Raw genomic sequence first — 17,739 nt, forward strand, 5'->3', positions numbered from 1 at the left:
TAGCTGTTGTAAATGAGTGTTATAGTCCAAACATCTTTTAACTGTAGGAGTGTCACTGGTAGTAAAAGAGAAGATTGTGCTAAACCAAAAGACCCAAAAGGCAGACCCTCTTATGCCAGCATGAGTCTCTGGGGAATGTTTGATGTTTTTATTCCAGATTTTTGCTTTATGATTTCTGAGCATTATGCTTCACTAAGCTTTCTGTCACTGACTCTAAATTCTATTTGTCCAAATTTGCCATGGTGCCTATTTTCTGTATCATCTATATTCATTATTTGACCACAAAAGATTTAGAAACATGAATATTGTTATGTACTTTACTAGGATTAGTTATTCATTGACAAGTGTTCAGATTTAGGCATTTTATATTAAAAACATGGATGGGGTGGGGCACACAGGGCTTGTGGTCAAGCTTTCTTGCTGTACTATGGAGAGAGATTGCATGTATCTGTGTATATCTCATTCAGGGCTCAGCATGGAATTGGAGTAATCTTGGATTTATAAGTGGCTGATGATTATTTCCTTTCATGTCAATAGAACAATAGTTCTGACCCCCTGGAGTTTCTGATTGGAGTCTTTGTTTTTATTTTTAACAACAGTGGGAAAAGATTTGTAGAAAACATGGATGAGAGACATAGCATAGGATTACAGAATATAATCTAATGAGAACTTGAATTAAAGGTGGACAAATAAGTTCTAAGGGAAATCTATTTGAAGTTACTAGAGAAATTCTGTCCTGCCAAATCTTCCCATGCTTTAAGGCCTCCTGCACCAGGAAGAAGGTGTCAGAGCAGCATTTATTATGTATACTGCTCATTGATGCTCAATCATTTTCACCGTTGACATGACTTTTGGTTTTCCATTTCTAGTTGTTGTTTGTTTAACCCTTGTGTTGCCTTTCAACAGTTTATGCCATGATGTCCCACTATGAAAGGAGACTGCTGATTGTACTCATTCTCTATTGCTATGAAACAAATTCCCACAAATGTAGTGGCTTAAAGCAATTTAGCTCCCGGTTCTGTAGGTCTTAAAGTGCAGCTTGGTTTAACTGGACTCTCCGCGTATGGTTTCACAAGTCCAAAATCAAGGTGTCTGCTGAGATGTGCTCTCATCTACAGGCTCTAAGAAATCATCTCCTTTCAAGCTCTTTCAGGTGGTTGGCAGGATTCAGTTCCCTATGTTGTAGGACTGAAGTCCTTGTTTCCTTGCTGGCTGTAAGCTGGAGTCTGCTCTCTGCTTTTAAAGGCCACAGGCATTCATGAGCACATGGGTGCCCAGATCCTCAAGCCAGCACCTGCAAAGTGAATCTCCCTCGTGCTTCTAATCTTTGACTGCCTCTTACGCCACCAGTGGAGAAAAATGCCTTTTAAAGGGGATCCTGTGATTGGATTTGTCCCACCCAGATAAATTCCATATTTTAAGTTCAACTGACTTGAGACTTTAATTACATCTGAGAAATTCCTTCACAGCATAGATTAGTGTATGATTAAATAACAAAGGGATGATAATCTTTTGGGGGGTGTAGGGTATGCATCTTTAGAATTCTCCTTACCATATTGACCATGTTTTATTCTTCTTTGTATGCCTTGTGAAACTCAGGGCAATTCTGTGCACAACATAGATACTAAATAAATATTCTTAAATTAATCCACAAATGCATGAACTAATGAAAGATAAAGGAGACACTTTAGAAGTCAGATGTCTCACCATATAAATTACCAGTCAATAAAACAGCCTCCATGTGAGCAGAAATTTATTTAATCTGAATAAATTAATATTTGGTCATTAAGGTAGCAGTTTGATATACTCATGAAACACTTCACATTATAGCCAGGACTGAGTTGATTCATCCTATGAAAATGTACCATTCACTGGTAAGAATTCATTTAACATTTAACAAAAAATTTAAGAGGGATTTTTTTTTTTTTTTTCTTTAAAGTCTCAGTCCTGAGAACTACATCCCTGGGGCAAAGTTGCTTTTAGAAACTGGTTTACAAATGACAAACCACAGTCACAAACATTATCTCCTCTAATGCTCACAGCAACCCATAATGACCCTTGGGTATTAATAAACCCATTCTACAGACAGGAAATTGAGGCTCAGAGTACTTAAGTATCTTGTTGCAGGTCTTAATTCTTTTTCTTATTAAGGTCCTAATTCTTTATACTTAAAATTTTCTAAAAGCAGTTAACTTTGCAGAAACAAAAGGGTCATAACGATGTAATCAAAGAATCAAATGAAGTGAAGAAACTTTTTAAAAAACAAAAATAAAAATCCTCTGGGCAGCCCTTTAAATGCCCTGCCCAAATGTTTGATAATTATAATGTAATTGTTATTCTACTCTGTATTTAACATTGGAAGTACATCTCCTCAAGAATTAAAATAGTAAGTTATCTGTGTCAAATACAGAGTCTAGTTTTCACAGCTTTATGGCCAACCAGCTGGAAAAGGACCTCTGATCTCTACCTTCCAGTGAAATGATGAAAAGGCAATATCTTAGAGTAAACAACATGCAATTAAATATGTTTCTAATTGGCACCTAAGAATTAGTAACATTCAATTTTTTCTTCCAGAGTTTCGTAATTTTCCCTTATTTTAAAATAGCTTTTTGCATTTTTTCTAATGTATTCCCTATAGGAGTCTATGATTTGTCATCATACCTTATTTACTTACTCAGGACTGCTTTTCTGGAAATTAAAAACAAACCTAAATGCAACTCAATGGTTTAAAATCTATTTTAGGATGGGTCCTCAAAGAATAATTGGAATTACTAGGCCCATATAATTTAGTAAACATGCCTAGGAATAAAAAGGACTCAAAAATGTCTGATATGAAGAGATCTACTTGTGGGGTTCCAAAAAGAGTATGTTTGTGTTTCTGATGATACTTTCAATCATAGACCCTACCTAGACCATTCCTTCCCCAACACTGTTCAAGTTTCAGTATCATTTCCAACACTCACTTTGCTCCTTCTTAACCACTCCCTTTCACCTCCAAAATAGTCTTCTCGGTATCTCCACATCATATTTCATTTCATTGTCTGCAAACAATAAAACAATGAAACATGGGTTATTTTCCTGTGATTACTAAACTCAAATTTAGTCTTAGGTGGTTTTCCTAAGTGACTTTTGAACTTGACCTAGAACCCTGCCTTTCTCATTTGTGAGATTTCACAAAATTGTTACCTTGTTCTTTAAAAAAAAAAAAAAAAAAAAAAAAAAAATAGCATTGGTGCTAGCTTAAATAAGAAAAACACTCACAAGAAAACCATTATGACAAATTGAGGAACACCAAACTAGTCAATTTGTGCATTTCATTGAACACTCTCAACCATACAAATTTGAATGAAGCTTTCAATATACAAGTAAGCCAGTCCTGTAACAATAGATACTGCCATTGTATAGCAGACATTATGCATAGTGCAGCCAGCTGCATTAAAGAGATGGGGGAGTTGGAATTTGTTTCCAATGTTAAATGGAAATCCAAAAATATTTATTATTGTTGCTCTGCAAAAAATAGGAATGTCACTTAATGAAAACCCCTCTTTGTATTATTGGTGAGTTTCATGTTCCTAATTCAGACATGTGAATAAAGCTTCTTTATTATTCTTTGTAAGCTGGTAGCTGCCGTAATGCCTAAATTTTGCAAAGGATCATTCTGTTCATATGTGAAGAATATCAGATTTAAAAGAGGATAGACAAGAAATGGTTTAATATAGGAGGAGATTCCGGTAAGATTAGCAGGAACAAGCACAGTGCTTATTGCATCCTTTTTACATCCCTATATCTTCAGGAAAAAAAAAATGTAACAATGAGATAGTAATACTTAGTATCTTTTTCCTTTTCTGTGAAGAGAGAAAATAATCATGTCTTTTCTACTTTTTAATCTTAAAATATTTCTACTTTAATCTTAAGATTTAAAAAAAGCATACCTCAGTGCAATTAGGTAGACCAAACATGTTTATAAAACACATTTTTCTAAAAATATATCAAACTGAAAATGACTTCATGGTTGCTTTCCTTAAATCTTGCTCATAAACTTACAAGGAATTTTAGAAATTCTTTTTGACTGTAAGAATGATTCTTAATTTCCCTGTTAATTGTGTTTATAATTAAACTTAGTGTGAAATGGGAAATTTATATTAAAACACTTATATTTAAATTTGGCTCTCTGAATTCATCAAAAATTGCTTTTAGATTGGTATTCTAGGAAGGTAGAGAAATGTTACTGCAATAAAACCAAATCGAAACATTTATTGTCTTTTTACCATACCTCCTCTTTCTAGTAACTATGCTTCCCTTAATGCTTTTTCCGTTTTTCATGTTTTCAAGTCCTGAACCCAAACATGAATGATAAACCTAAACTAACTCTTCACTTAAAAAAAAACAACTGCATTTTATGCAGAGATGTTCTGAATGTTAATTTTCTGATTTCACTGTGTACTCTTGAGACACTGATAAATCAACATGTAGTCTAAATATATATGCAGAATTGTATAGCTACCTATTCTTTTGATTCTAGACAGCATTCTCATTTATGGAAATCCATTCATAACAGATTTCTAATATAACAATTATTCAAATATCACTAATACTTGATCAAGAAATATTTATTATGAGCTTTTAATGATTATGGCACTAAAAACATCAAAACTGAATACATTATGAAAGATGCAAATATAGCATACATTGACTATAGATCTTGGAAATTACTTCCAAGATTCAATATTTCAGAAGATAATTGCATCACTTCCAGCATGTATATCATAAAACAAACTCACTTTGCATTTTATTGGTTGAAATGCCTAATTAAAGTGGTGCCTAACTATTGGATAATTTACTAGACTTTGAAATTATTTTGATCATATTAGATTTGGAAACATTTTAAAATTGTATTTTCTACATTTAATATTAATAAGCAGTGAGAATTATAAAAACCTGAAACAAGATACTAAATGAATTAACATGGGCAATGCAAATATGCCGGAAAGGACACTAGACTCAAAGTCTAGACTTCTACCAACTCTCTGTTTAGCTCTTCCCTCTCTACACCTCAGTCCCTCTAGCTTTAAAATGACATAACCTTAAAATGTCTTTCTCTAACTAGATACTGGTATCCAGTTGTTTCTCATTTGGCTATCTTTTGACAGAATAGTTTCTCTCAAAGTTTCTTTTAATGCTGGAATTCTAATAATATTATATGATTTGGTGGAAATCATTCTTTTTCTTCTACAGTCAAATATTTATTTCTACTTTACTGTAAATTTCTTAAAGCCAAGGAGTAGATATTGTGCATCTTTGTGTCTTTGGCACTAACAACAATGCCTAACAGACAGTAGGTGCTCCATAAATATTTGTTGAATAAATAATGTGATTACTGTTATAAAAATCAGCTACTCCTAAGTTATTTCTTTTCTGGATTATTAAAGTCTAAAATGTCTATATTTAAGTTTTAGATTTAAATAAGTATATTGTTTCTAGATCAAGGATTATTGAGAATACTGCTAAAATAGTATCTTTCAACAAATTAAGGGTTTTTTCTTGTCTCAGAATTCTTCTAGTGCTTTGTGACCAAAGGAACTCCAGATATAAATTTATCACTGACAAACTGAAACACTTCGACGCAGCCACAGGAAGCATTATTTCAGATACAGTCAAAAACTCTTTCAAACAGTCATGTAAATGGCCAAATTTATAATATCCATAAAAATGAGTAACAGATAAGGTGTTCCAATGTATAGTTCAAAAAATATCCATTCTTCTTGTATATGTGACTAGTGTCCAAAGAAGAACAGTATATCTCTTCTATTTTCTTTGGATGGAAGTTACTAAATATTCACCTAATAGGAGGTGAATAATGGATTTTAATAAACAAGACACTGATCTTTAAAGCTCCAAGTTCAGATACCCTATGTGAAAACAAATAATTTCATATTCACATAGTCACGTATAAAAAAATCTTAAAAACTCCATTAACCAGCAAAATATATTTACTGGTTTGCAATTTCTCCCATTTTTTTTTTTTTTAACCACACTAGCAGTGTCACAGTGATGATACATCTGATAACAGTGACTATTAGTGACCTTAAGAACACAGCTGGGTTTCTGTTTTTATTTCTGCAAAACCCTCTTTTCCTCAGCTAGTTGATGCCTTAAAGGTCCAAACTGGCATGGAAATTCCACCAGTCAGAAAGAGAAAGGAATGAAGTGATTTCTCTAACATTCTCCTGGTTGTTTGTAACACAAAATACAGAAATTTTCTGTGAAAATAATTTTACAACTTTACATTCATGTATGCTCAGTCTGTAAAAGATATTGGACCTTCCTGAAGATATGCATTCAGTGTTTGACCAAATGAAAAAGTTAAAATCCAAAATGTTAGAATAAGGGCCTAAATACAGATTTCCTATAACTTTAGGCCTCTAATTTGAGAAAAGTGCACCAAGGAACACTTGTTAACTTGATTCTTTCTAAAGAAGACAAAGGGTAAAGTTGACTGGCAGAATTCAAAGCCTTTTATCCAATTCTTACTTTCTCTTCCTGAACACAAGTAGAGCTGTGGAAAGGGCTCGTAAAGTAAGCCTTACTCTATCAGACTGAGAGCTGTTTGAGCTGGACCAGGGTATATTTAACTCTCTGTATTCCCAGGAAATGGTGTTTCATCACAATAAAGGTATTGAGTAAAAGAAAATGAAAATCTATACATTAGTGTTCCCACCGCGTGACAACTATGGTACTCAGAAATTCCTCAACCCCAAAGCCTAGGGAAAGAAGAAGATCCTGGCAGGTCTACAGTATAGTGGCATGCCATAGTCACGCAAATAGAGCCCTCCCTGGAAGTCACTGTGCCACAAGTGAGATGGTAAGAGAACTTGATTTGTCTGTGCCATATCTTAACACATTACACCCATCCTAAGACCTAGACCATCTGACTGCATCAGAAATACCAAAAAAAAAAAAAAAAAAAAGAGAAAAATGAGATTATGTCACATGTGCTGAGGCCTGATACTTCCAGACACAATAATCAATAATTGTATATCCAGTTGCAAAGCATATTCCATTCCAGTGCTCTTCCCCTCTCCTAATCTCCACCCACTGTTTAGGTAGAATCAAGTGATACCAAAAAGCTAGGTGTGATTTGAACCACAGGATATCCCCTGCACCTGCTGGTGGTGTTAAGAGATGGATATTGCTAAAGAAAGGATTAAACTTATCTTTCAAGCAAACTCCTCCCACAGAATATAATGAAACAGCATTGAACTGTCAACTGGATCCAATCAATGGTGCATAAACTGTTCCCTGTTTTGAATCCACATTAATCACTCTTTTTTAAATAAAACCTAATTTGGGTATAAATCATTCACTTCCCATTAAAGTATAAGCTTCCTTAGGAAAAGGCCAACTTTGTTTTATGGAATCAAAGTTAATGTACCTAAAGTAACCCTACCTAAGCTTGCAACAGAAATCTTAAAAACATGATTCAAAGCTAGTTTAGTTAAAGCTTGAATAATTTAAGGAAATTGCCTAGGCGAGTAATTGGTATTGAACCAAGACTAAATATTTCACAGTTACATTTGCTCTTGCCTAAAAATAAAAACTGGAGCAATACAAGGGAACACTGCCAAGACTGAAAATAATATGCAGCAGCTGTAAGTAATTGGGAGTGATAATCATAATTAGACAAGATATAAGATATGTGTTAAAGCCCAGATTGGATCCTCCTGCTTACAACTGGGAGAAATCCCAAAGGCCACACCTAGCCTGGGCTCTTCTGTTCTATGCCTGAGGCCTTCCCCCAAATCAAACTTGACATTAGGTTGACCATGAAACCACTTTTTAAATGCCATGCACCATGCTGTTTTCCTTGGGGAGGTCATACTCCCTGCCTTCAAGGAGCCCACAAACCAGACGATACTGACCAATTATCTAGCAGTTAAATGGCATTAAATAAAAGTTCTTTGAAAGAAGCTAAGGTATTATGAATCCTAATCCTAAGCCCTAGAAGTAAATAATGATTTACAATTCATTACTTTATCTTATTTTATTTTCATGACAACTTTAGAAAGTGTCTTAATGCATTTGTGGTGAAAGTGTAGGAAGTGGTTGTGAATTGTAATGATTCAACAAACATTTACTGAGCACCTACTAAGTGCCAAATCCTATATTGAGTACTACTAATAAACATGCATATAATAAATCTAGACTTTGAGACGTTCTTTGACTAGTCAGGTAGGATAGATGTGTAAATATGTTACCTGTTACTAAGTAATCAGGAGAAAAGAGGAGAGCGCTTAATTTAACATCAGGGATCTTATAAAGACTTTTTTTGTTTTAAAAGAAGTGATACTTGAATTGAGTCTTGAAGCTAATTTCTAATAACAGTCATTTTCTGAAATCTCTTAACACCAAATAGCTGATTGAGATTTATCATTCCAAGCAAATCTAATTCAAAATAGTACTAATACCCCTTACTTTAATTATCCCTGTGCACTAAATCAACTCAGGTAGCCAGTCACAGCAAATCACATAATAAATGATAATCAATGGGAATAAGTTTATATGATGATGGCTTACCCATAATGGACTACTATGCAGCTGTTTTTTAAAAATGAGGTATTTTTGTACTAACTTGTATTGCATCACATTTTGTCAAAAATAATTGTCTTTGTATCTGTTGCCCAGATTGTTTACTTGCCGTGATTCTTTTGGGAGCCCGCTCATGATTATCCATTATCCTTATAAGTGGCATATATCCTAATGTTCTATACTTCCCTGTTTATCTGCATCCCCAACTAGAAGAAAACTTTTCTAAGGGAGGGGATTTGCGTTTATTAATTTTTGCCTACGTGATACTTAATTCAATCCTTGGCACATAAAAGATGCTCCATATATAGTTAAGGAGTGTGAATACATGTTTTGACCTTAGTTATCTGACCTTACATTTCCTTGGCTAACTTTACCCTTTGTGTCTTGCCCTACCAATTGTCATTAATGATCCTACAGTCCATTGCTTATAATAATTCCAGGTTAAAGATGCAGTGCCAGCTCTTAATTGTACAAAAAGTACAATAATTTGAGGTTTCAGTAAAAAAAAAGTACACTATTTTAATTGTAAAGTAATATGTAATTTTAAATATATTCTTGATATATCTTTGTCATGTTTAAGTTTAAGACAATAGAGGGTTGAGTGGAAGAAGATACAGGCACAGTGGAGAAAAAGATGGCATTGAATATATAGATTCAAGTAAACACAGAGGAATATATAGATCAAAGTAAGCAAACAAACAAAAAAGGATTTTACCTGTCTTATTAGCAATTGTATTCCTGGCACTGAATGAAGTATGTTGTTAGATTTTTTTATCCTATAGGTAAGTAGCTTGCTTCAGAAGATATTCCATTTTGTGGAATAGAAATATTCATTTTAATTCTGAAGTATTCATTTATGTAATTGAATCATTCATTTAACAGACATTTCTTGAGCAACTACTATGTACCAGAGTTTGAGTCTGGAAACACAAAGATAAATAACAAGGCCTAGGAAAGTTTCTTATCTGGTGGAAGAAACAGATATATAAACAAATATGTCAAGGCAGTATGATGGCTGTATAACAGAGGATCATATATGGTGGCCTAATGATACAAATGGGGTAATCAACTCAAGTTGTTGAAAGAAGGAGAAGGGATTCAGAAAAGTTCACCCAAAAATGTATTTTTTTTAAATGGATAAGAAGTTTTGAGGATCCCAGATACTCTACCCACTTAATATACTATTTAATTTGTCATGATAGTGAAAATTATTTCCCTCTGCTTTGAATGCTTAGCTTTTAAAATCAATTTCTTTTTTTACAAAATCAGTTTATATGTTTTGCCTATTATTGGTCCTTTACTATTATACTGGCTTTATTACACTCAAAATTCTTAAAGAAAACAATAATAATAGCAACTCTGAAACAGCTGTCATTGAGAAGTTCATATTGCCAACTATTTATATTTTTAAAAAGGAAACATTTTTCTAGGTCTTTAACAGAGAAGATAATTTGAGTAGTTTCATGGTTTTAAATTAGACTTCTGATATATCAGAATTTGAAAAGTTTATCTGGTCAACAGTCAACTTATTTCTTCATTCCCTTTTCATTTTTTAAAACTCATTTGTAATGCAAACAGAAGTAGCAAGTAGTTGATGTTGATGTCTCTTTACTAAAGAATAGTAGCCTCAGTACCTGCAGCCAGCTCACCTATAATCAACAATTGGGCTTGTACCGCCAAGGTAACTAACTTCCCACTGGCAAGGCCAATGCATCTTTCATCCCCTTTCATTGCTTAGAGGTATAAACACCGCAATAGTTATTTGTGAGAGTTCCATTAAAAACTACCTGCTGGTAATTCAAACTCCGTGTGACTGAAACTGCTCTTGGATTTGAGTTATGGATTTGGGGGTGAAATAGTGTATTTCTTTATTACGTTATTCATGTTTCTACTGTGAAGTGGTGCTTGCAATCCAGGTTTCATTAAGAGAAGGCAGTTCAAAATATGTTTGTGGGTTATTTGTTATTACTGTTATTATTATGGAAAATGGGAATCAGTCGCAGGCAAGGCTGAGCACGTGCCTGTGACCTTCAGTTTCTGAAACAATATAATTCACATTCAAGGAGGCAACGATCCTCTTGTGAAATGGAGTGGGATCTATTCAGTAGATTCCAACAATATCCTGAGCTTGGTGAATCTCTTAAGTATTCAGTGGAAATTCCACACGATTTTTAGCCAAGTAACACATGAGCTTCTCTAAGTATAAAACTGTGATCTTTCTAAGGTATAAATGTAATCATATAATTCCGCTGCTCCAAATTCATCAAAATCTCTTTCAGTATAAAAAGCTAAGCTCTTTTAGATTACAATTGGGATCATTCTACCTGTCTAGAGCTCCAGTCTCAATTCCCTCTGCTCCAGGCTCAAACTTGATGGTCCAGAAAGACCCATCTGCTTTTATATCCTAGAATATATGCCCTGTTCTTTCCTTTCCTCATGCCTTTGAATATGTTGTTCTACCCAAATGACCATGCCTTGTAGTGAAACTCTTTGTTAATTTACCCTCCCTTTGCCCAGGCCGATTTAAACACACAGTTTGCTGTGTCACTGCAGTTTGCCCATACAACTTAATATTTCTAGGATTATAATTGTTTGAATATTTCCCCTACCAAAAAAAAAAAAAAAGACCTTGGAGGGAAGAACCCCTTCCTTGTTTTTCCAGCATTCCTTACAGTCTCTGGCTGATAAAAATTGTTTACAAATATATACAGGATTGAATATTACTCACTAATACAAATATTTAAAATATGTATGAGCAATAATCACAGTAGCTGCTTTGATGATTGTTTGAGTACTTAACACATGTCTAGCCCATGTATATGCTTCATCTCCAATTCTCACCACAGCCCTGACAGGTGATATATATGATTTCTGCTTTGTCCTTGGAAAACTGAAGCTCAGAGACGTTAGTCAATCAGGCCACATATTGTCATGCAGCAAAACCAAATGCGAACCTAAATCTGTCTGATTCCAACCCCAGCGCTCTTCCCAATACACCCGGCTGCCTTTTGATTATTGTCAAGATCCTGAAAGACACAAATTAGATTCTGATTTAATCTTTTCCATTTCTTTCCAGCTCCAAGTACAGCCCAGTATGGAATAACCGGGAGCGCCGACGTTCTTTTCTCCTGCTGGTACCTTGTGTTGACACTGTCCTCTTTCACCAGCATACTCTACCTGAAGAATGCCATTCTACAATAAATTTAAAGACCCATAAAAGGCTTTTAAGGATTCTCTGAAAGTGCTAATGGCTGGATCCAATCTGGTACAGTTTGTTAAAAGCAGCGTGGGATATAATCAGCAGTGCTTACATGGGGATGATCGCCTTCTGTAGAATTGCTCATTATGTAAATACTTTAATTCTACTCTTTTTTTGATTAGCTACATTACCTTGTGAAGCAGTACACATTGTCCTTTTTTTTTTTAAGATGTGAAAGCTCTGAAATTACTTTTAGAGGATATTAATTGTGATTCCATGTTTGTAATCTACAACTTTTCAGAAGCATTCAGTCATGGTCTGCTAGGCTGCAGGCTGTAGTTTACAAAAACGAATATTGCAGTGAATATGTGATTCTTTAAGGCTGCAATACAGGCATTCAATTTCCTGTTTCAGTAAGAGTCAATCCACATTTACAAAGATGGATTTTTTTCTTTTTTGATTAAAAAAAAAGCAAATAATATTGCCTTCAGATCATTTCTTCAAAATGTAACACATATCTAGATTTTTCTGCTCGCATGAGATTCAGGTTTCAGGAATGAGCCTTGTAATATAACTGGCTGTGCAGCTCTGCTTCTCTTTCCTGTAAGTTCAGCATGGGTGTGCCTTCATAAAATAATATTTTTCTCTTCGTCTCCAACTAATATAAAATGTTTGCTAAAATTTGAAAGCAAAATCAAACCATAATGATAAAGTTAAACTGTATCCTATCTCTAAATAATGAAAGAGCTATTGGCTTTTAAAAATCTCTTCCCTCATGACCAGCAGGGTTTGAGAATTTTGACCCACAATAACTCAGTTTTTGTGATGAAAAACAATTCAACTACCATAGCACAAGTAAAGTTACCATATGATTTCTTTAGTTGTAGCTAAATGTTGAATCCACTTTGGGAAATAATTCCCTTTAAAATGACAGCACAGTCCATTCAAGGGATTGCCCAGCAATATAACCCCTTTTCTTTTCATGATTCCAAGCCAAAATCTTTAATATAGTTTGTCAGAGAGGACACAAAGTCTTATCAACTAATATTGCATGAGTTGGTAAAGCCCTCAAAATTGATTTGGTTCTATGGCAGGTAAGTCAGTATGACAGTGCTCCTGTGGACAGGAGAATTTTGCATATTTTCAACCTGAAAACATCACTCTATTGAGAGTCTGGAAGGTATGTTATGTAAAAAATAAGTTCCAAAATATATCGTAACTAATATTCTATGCTGGTATGAAGCAGATTAATCCCTGAAATAACTACATCTGCAATACAATCTTTTTCTATAGCCATTTCAATTCAAACTAATAAAGCCAAGAAAATTGCCATGTTTTATTTCTTCTTACATAATATATGTAATATGTGATCAAATGAAGATAAGATACCAGTGATGAGTATTTCTTAAGAATAACAGAACTGCTAAATTACTGTGACTATTAAACTGTTTCTATTATAACGAATACAAATCTGAAAGAAAATGCTGTTACTCTAAATATTATATACAGGACTAATTTGATGGTTCTACTCTTTATTAAAGGAAGACCATAGACTTAAAAACCATTTTACAAGTTTGCTGAAGTCATCAATTTCACTACTCCTAAAAGCATTTCTGCAAATAGTCCCCTTTTGTAAGTTATAACAACAACAAAGGTAGTCCATGTTAAGGTATCTAATTTCACCCTGAATGATATGGCTTGAAAATTGTGATTTTCTTTTTAAGCACATTTAGTTCCAAAGGACATCATAAATCTACTTCAATTAGAAAAACAAATCTCAAATTAGGGGGTATCAATACATACTGTTGCCACAAAATGGCAATACTATGGCATAATGCTATTAAATTTACTAACTGTAATAATTTATTGCATCATTTTGAGTGATATATTTAAAATGAGTTTTTAAACAAATACGGCATTTTATTTTAAGTAAATATGGCGTTTTATCTATTGATTTGCTTTTTTTGATATTTGTGGAATTGGTGAGTAAACTACAAAATATTATTTTTGTATTGCAGCTTTAAAGTGGCACACTCCATAATAATCTACTCACTAGAAACAGTGGTGCTACCACAAAAGTGTTAACCATCGGTACCATTGTTTGGGAGAAAGAAACAGATCAAGAATGCATATTATACAGTGAACACTTTCCTAGAGTTAAAAATACCTCCTCTTTGTAAGGTTTGTAGGGTAAATGTGAGGTAAATCGAGGTATAACTATGGATGAACCAAATAATTAGTTCAAAGTGTTGTCATGATTCCGAATTTGTGGAGTCTGGTGTTTTCCCCATAGAATGTGACAGAAGTACAGTCATAGCTCAGTAGCTATATGTATTTGCCTTTATGTTAGAAGAGACTTTCTTGAGTGACATTTTAAATAGAGGAGGTATCACTATGTTTTTCTGTATCACAGCAGCATTCCTAGTCCTTAGGCCCCTGAACAGAGTGAAATCATGAGTATTTATGAGTTCAATATTGTTCAAATAAGGCTACAGTATTTGCTTTTTTGTGTGAATGTATTGCATATAATGTTCAAGTAGATGATTTTACATTTATGGACATATGAAATGTCTGATTACTCCATCTTATCAGTCCTGACTGTACAAGATTGTTGCAATTTCAGAATAGCAGTTTTATAAAATTGATTTATCTTTGGATCTATAACAATTTTTCTAGCTATTCATTTCAGCATTATATTTTCCACAAGTTCCATTTGTGGAACTCCTTTTGTTGCCCCTGAATTTCTATCAAGAAAGGAAGAAGAAAAATAAAGAGCAGTTGAGAGGAGAGTGGAGAGAAAAGAAAAAGAGAGAAAAATATAGGAGATAAAAAGAGAGGGATATAAGAAAGAAAGAAGGAAGGGAGGGAGGGAGAGAGGAAAGATGGAGGAGGGAAGAAGGATAAGAAGATAAAGAGAATAAATGGAATATTAGTGTAGTTAATTTATTCATTTGTATTTTTGGTTTAACTACAAGTGGTGTAATTATGTTTTACAATGATCCCATTTGAAACATGTCCTGTTATAACATTAAGTTCCTATTATGCAGTAATTATATTAGGAAAAGTACTGCCCAAATTATAGTATAGCTTTTTTGTGACCCTAAAAGATTCAAGAGAAAGAATTTCAAACTTAGAGCCACTTTCAGGCAGTTTATAAATTAACTAAAAAATTAATTCTTCATCATAACATTTAAGCTGTATCTAGAAAGTAGACTGGAGAACTTAGAAAATTACCCAGATAATTCAGGACATATAAATACCCCTATGTGTGAAGTCAGAAAACTCTGAGAAACTGAATTATCAAAGCCAATCCTCTATAAGGATCAAATTTACTGAGTAATCATTACTTTATCCATTGTGTTTAGCTTTGTGACACAGCCAAAAGTTACCTATTTAATATTTTCAATAAAAATTGTTTTTTGAAATCCAGAAATGATTTAAAAAGAGGTCAGGTTTTTAACTATTTATTGAAGTATGTGGATGTACAGTATTTCAATAGATATGAATATGAATAAATGGTATGCCTTAAGATCCTTTGAATATGTATTTACTTTAAAGACTGGAGAGAAGCTCTTCCTGTCTTTTAGTAAAACATCCATATTTCATAATCTGATGTAAAATATGTTGTACTGTTTCCAATAGGTGAATATAAAGTCAGTTTATCAATTAAAATATGTATTTGACTCATTTTCAAATTCTATTAGTTTAAAAGAACAAAGGGATGAAATAATAATTTAAGCATATTTCTGCTATTCTCTTCTTCATTTTCTGCTGTACTCACTGTACCACACTAACATCTTTCAGATACTCCAAAGCAATACAAGGTGAAAATTTTAGAGTCTGCAGAATGTAGCCTTTCTCTGTGGTGTTGGTTTGCAAAAGGTTTGATGAGCTGAACTACATCTAGCCTAAATAGTTTTCTGGAGAGATTTTATTATCAACTATTTAGAACTTTTATCTGTTGGAATGTAACAGAGTTAGCCCAGAGAATGATAATAAAGTCCTGATGGTCTTACAGCCTGAACAACTGAAAACTCAGATACTGTAATTTTATAAGACAGTTGGATATAAAACAACAGGGAATATATGCTCCACCTCGGAGTATCATAATAGAATTTCCCTAAAAACACCTTGCTTTTCAAATGAAACCTGTGATTTGGCTGGGAACCCCCGGTTTGTGGGTACTGTAATATGTGAAAGAGACTACACCCCACATGAATGGGTTAAGCTTTCTCTTCAAGTCTGGCCACTTACGATAGTCAACCAAACAGAAGGGAGCAATGCAGTAAATAAAACTAAACAAAAAAACATGATAAAGATCCATGCCTGGCTTCATAAACTATTTTGAAATATGGTTGTATATGTTCTTCTGGGAAGGTCATATATGCCGATCCCTGACTCCTAAAAAAAAAAAAATGAAAACACACTAATAAGCAACTGACCATTCCATTGTCTCATAATTTCCCTCTTTTCAACTTCTATTCTACACTCAGTCACATTATGGAAACAAAAAGCATGTGAAGTGGAGTAGATTTTGCTGTGAACATAAGTCAAAGCACAAATACTTTCAAAACCATATCCAGGGCATTGGAAAATAATTGCTCATTTTAGCCTGGCAGGCAGAAACATAAGTAAGAATGTTTAGAGAAAAAATTTCAGGAATAATTCATTCAGGATAGTGGAATTTGATCCAAACACCAGAGAGTCAATGTATGCAACCTGAAGTTCCCAAAAAACATATTTTCATGTACTTTTTGCTAATAATACTAAACTTACTGAAAAATATTTAGGAAGTAATACCTTTAGTAGAAGGAGAGCAAACTGGCAAGTAAATCAAATAAAGATTTTCCATACTTCCTGGAGAGAAAGAAAGGAAGAAAAGTTTGCATTCTTCTCCCTAGAAGAGTCACCCAGTCATTCTTAGGCTAGGACAACTCTCTCAAGGCCTTCAGTCTAAAAATGTACTCCACCTCTCAGAGACACATGTGGCAGCTGGAGTGACTCCAGGAAGGCACGAATAGGGCTACAACCACCTCTACTTTGGTATTTCATAGTGGCAAAATACTTTTGGACACATTACTTTGACTTTCACAGTGCTTTAAGATACTTAGGGCAGAAAATCTTATTATTGCCATATATTGATGAAAATGAGATTCAGAAACTTTAAGTTACTTGCTGAAGATTACACTTCTACTAAGTGGCAGATTTGAGCCAAATGTGCAGTGTAGACATCCAATTTGATTTATTTCCATTAGATTTCCTAGGAAAAGGAAGCGGATGTTATCATGTCACTAGCTTCAAGACAAGTATATATAAAACTTTGTTTATAGATATATAAACTACTACTACTACTACTACTACACACACATACATAGGTACACACACAGAGATAAAACATCTACTTCCCCTTACACCTCTGTAAAGTATCATTTTATGTTATCCCTTTATTTTCCAATGCCTCCAGAGGGTATGGGGTTTAAAGGCAAATCACATTGTACATCCCATCTAAACCTTCTGGAGCGAGGAACATACATTGCAACTGCCTTTTAAACACACAGTCTCTAGTGTTATTAGGTCCATCACACCAAATGGAAGCTCTTATTATAATAAAATATATCCTTTTTTTATATAGTATTTTGTAAAGGGCCTGCCAAGATTTAGATAATCCAGTAAGACTCTTCCTCAGGCATTAAAATCAACAGAATTTAGGGAAAATGGATATCAGAATATACATGCATGCAATCTTTTTAAATTCACAGTAAAATACTGATCTTAAACTTTAGTGATGTTGTTTGTGCCAAATTATATCAAACTACTAATTATATACACATCTGTTTGTGCTTGGACGGTAGAACAAGAGAGCAATTCTAATTCTAGAAATTAAACTATATATAACCTATTTTGTTGCCAAAATATAAATCTAATGCAAATCCTGCCAGCATCACTCTTTAGGT

General features: G+C 33.8%; 1 protein-coding gene across 2 annotated transcripts in view; it reads left to right on the forward strand.

Annotated features, from left to right (window-relative positions):
* The window catches only part of NEGR1 (neuronal growth regulator 1), a 904,198-nt gene extending 888,741 nt beyond the window's left edge, over positions 1–15,457 (forward strand). For both annotated transcript variants that reach the window (XM_037826916.1, XM_037826917.1), the window contains one exon: positions 11,663–15,457. In XM_037826916.1, the coding sequence (XP_037682844.1) occupies positions 11,663–11,787 (125 nt within the window). In that variant the 3' untranslated portion in view covers positions 11,788–15,457. The remainder of the gene's footprint in view (positions 1–11,662) is intronic.
* The last annotated feature ends 2,282 nt before the right edge of the window (positions 15,458–17,739 follow it).

This window comes from Choloepus didactylus, chromosome 2 (genome assembly GCF_015220235.1).
Source record: "Choloepus didactylus isolate mChoDid1 chromosome 2, mChoDid1.pri, whole genome shotgun sequence".
NCBI classification, from domain to species: domain Eukaryota; kingdom Metazoa; phylum Chordata; class Mammalia; order Pilosa; family Megalonychidae; genus Choloepus; species Choloepus didactylus.